This window comes from Phaseolus vulgaris, chromosome 5 (genome assembly GCF_000499845.2).
Source record: "Phaseolus vulgaris cultivar G19833 chromosome 5, P. vulgaris v2.0, whole genome shotgun sequence".
Classification (NCBI taxonomy): domain Eukaryota; kingdom Viridiplantae; phylum Streptophyta; class Magnoliopsida; order Fabales; family Fabaceae; genus Phaseolus; species Phaseolus vulgaris.
Genome location: NC_023755.2, coordinates 15539659 through 15541677, shown reverse-complemented (window position 1 = coordinate 15541677; position 2019 = coordinate 15539659). Strand labels below are relative to the sequence as shown.

Below are 2019 nucleotides of genomic sequence, written 5' to 3'. Positions count from 1 at the left end.
CTACGCCTCTCTTGTTTTCAAACTATTCTCAGAGCACCTTCGGGCCTCTTCTTGGTCTGACTTGATGACTATCACCTTGCCGCTAAGGTCTGGTAACTTCATCTTCATGTGGTGCGTGGAGGACACCGCCCTTAATCTGTTCAAGGCGGGTCTGCCTAGCATAATGTTGTAAGCTAAGTTAGCGTTAACCACCAAGTATCGAATGCTTTCGGTACGTGACGCCGTTCCATTAGTGAACGTCGTCCTCAGCTCCAAGTAGCCACGTACCTCTACCGAGTTATCTGCAAATCCATACAAGCATATAGTATAGGGTCTCAAGAGGTCAGGGGATAAATGTAGCTTGTTGAAGGTCGTCCAGAACATGACATCTGCGGAACTGCCCTGGTCGATGAGAACCCTATGTACCTTTCTTCCCACTGTGACTACCGAAATGACCACCGGGTCATTGTCATGTGGGACGACATCCCGCAGGTCAGCTCTTGTGAAAACGAGGTCTGACTCCCACGGGTCGTCCGAAAATTCTTCTGCAACCAAGTTTACTGACCTTACGTATTTCTTTCGTTGAGAGGCAGTGGGTCCTCCCCCGGAAAAGCCGCCAGAGATGGTGTGCACTTCTCCGTGAGTTAGGGCTTCGTGCGCTGGACCTTCCTCTGGCGCTGCCGCGTCTGGGGTCGCCGTGGATCCAGCGAGATAATCCTTCAAGAAACCATTCTTCACAAGCTCATCCAACTGGTATCCCAGCGCTAAGCAGTTGTTAATGTGGTGCCCAAATGCCTCGTGAAATTCACACCATAATTCTTTGTGAGGTCCCAGTATTTTGTCGGACTTCATTGGTGGCCTCAACCTATAAGCTATATTGGGCACAACGATGAGATCTTTGAGTTCTACTACAAAGTTGTGCCTTAGAGGTCTGTTGTTCTCTCTCTCCATCCTTCTGGTCGACCCTTAGGTTGAGCTCTCCTTGTCTCGAAGGTGCGCCTCCTGTCCTGATTCTTTCTCTCTGTAGTAGCTTTGTGGACTCTGGCGTGTTGCGCACGCATCTGCGCTCTGGGGCGCATAGGCGCAACCGTTATGCACTTCTCATATGCTTCGCCTTCTGAGGCAATGTGTTCCACTGCCTGACGCCTTATTTCAGCGAAAGTCTTGGGGCGGGCGCGATTGAGTGACTTGATAAAAGACCCAGGGCGCACTCCTTTCCTGAATGCGTACACGATCATGGGCTCGTCAGTGGTACCCAGCTTCACCACTTGTGCCCCGAAACGGCTGATGTACTCTTTCAGGGTCTCCCCTTGATACTGCTTCACATCGAAAAGGTCGTATGAAACTGGGGCTGGGGCCCTGTTTGCTAGATACTGCTCCCTGAATAGTCGTGAGAGTTGTACAAAGGACGTGATGTGACCCTCTGGGATGCTAATGAACCAATCCATAGCCATCCCAGTCAACGTGCTCATAAAGAGCTTGCACCTTACGGCATCAGAACCGCCAACCAACATCATCTGTGTGTGGAACGCAGTGAGGTGCGCCTCAGGATCCTCCATCCCTGTGAAGGTTACCTGGGGCCCCGTGAATGTACTGGGGATTGCTGTCTCTAGGATCGCCTGTGAGAACGGTGTTGTGAATTCTCTGGGTGGGGAGGCAGTCTCAGGTTCATCTACATCGCGCCAGCCACGGCGTAACTCGTCATTGGCGCGGTGGAGCTCGTCGTTTCTCGCCTGAGATGCTGTGAGATCCGCTTGCATGCGTTCTTGCTCCACTTTTGATGCTGGCATTGCCTCTTGCAGCCCCTGCATCATGCCCATGAGTTGTTGCATGGTCATCTCTTCACTCCTAGCGCGTGCAGGTCTGGTGGTCATGGCTTTCTAGAAATCCTCTTAACTTATCTGGGCTTTGAGAACTGGAATTGAAAAACTTGTGTAGTGGGACTGATGTTTTATATCGGCCCCACGATGGGCGCCAAATGTTTCGGCCGGCTGACCGGGATCGTCTTTGCGCGTGGCTTGTCCTCGCGAGCTAGGGCAC

General features: G+C 52.0%; 1 protein-coding gene across 1 annotated transcript; it reads right to left on the bottom strand.

Moving 5' to 3' along the window:
• LOC137834024 (uncharacterized) lies at positions 1–831 on the bottom strand. The gene has a single exon (XM_068642090.1). It carries the CDS (start codon positions 829–831, stop codon positions 1–3), a length of 831 nt encoding a protein of 276 aa, XP_068498191.1.
• Positions 832–2019: the final 1188 nt, after the last annotated feature.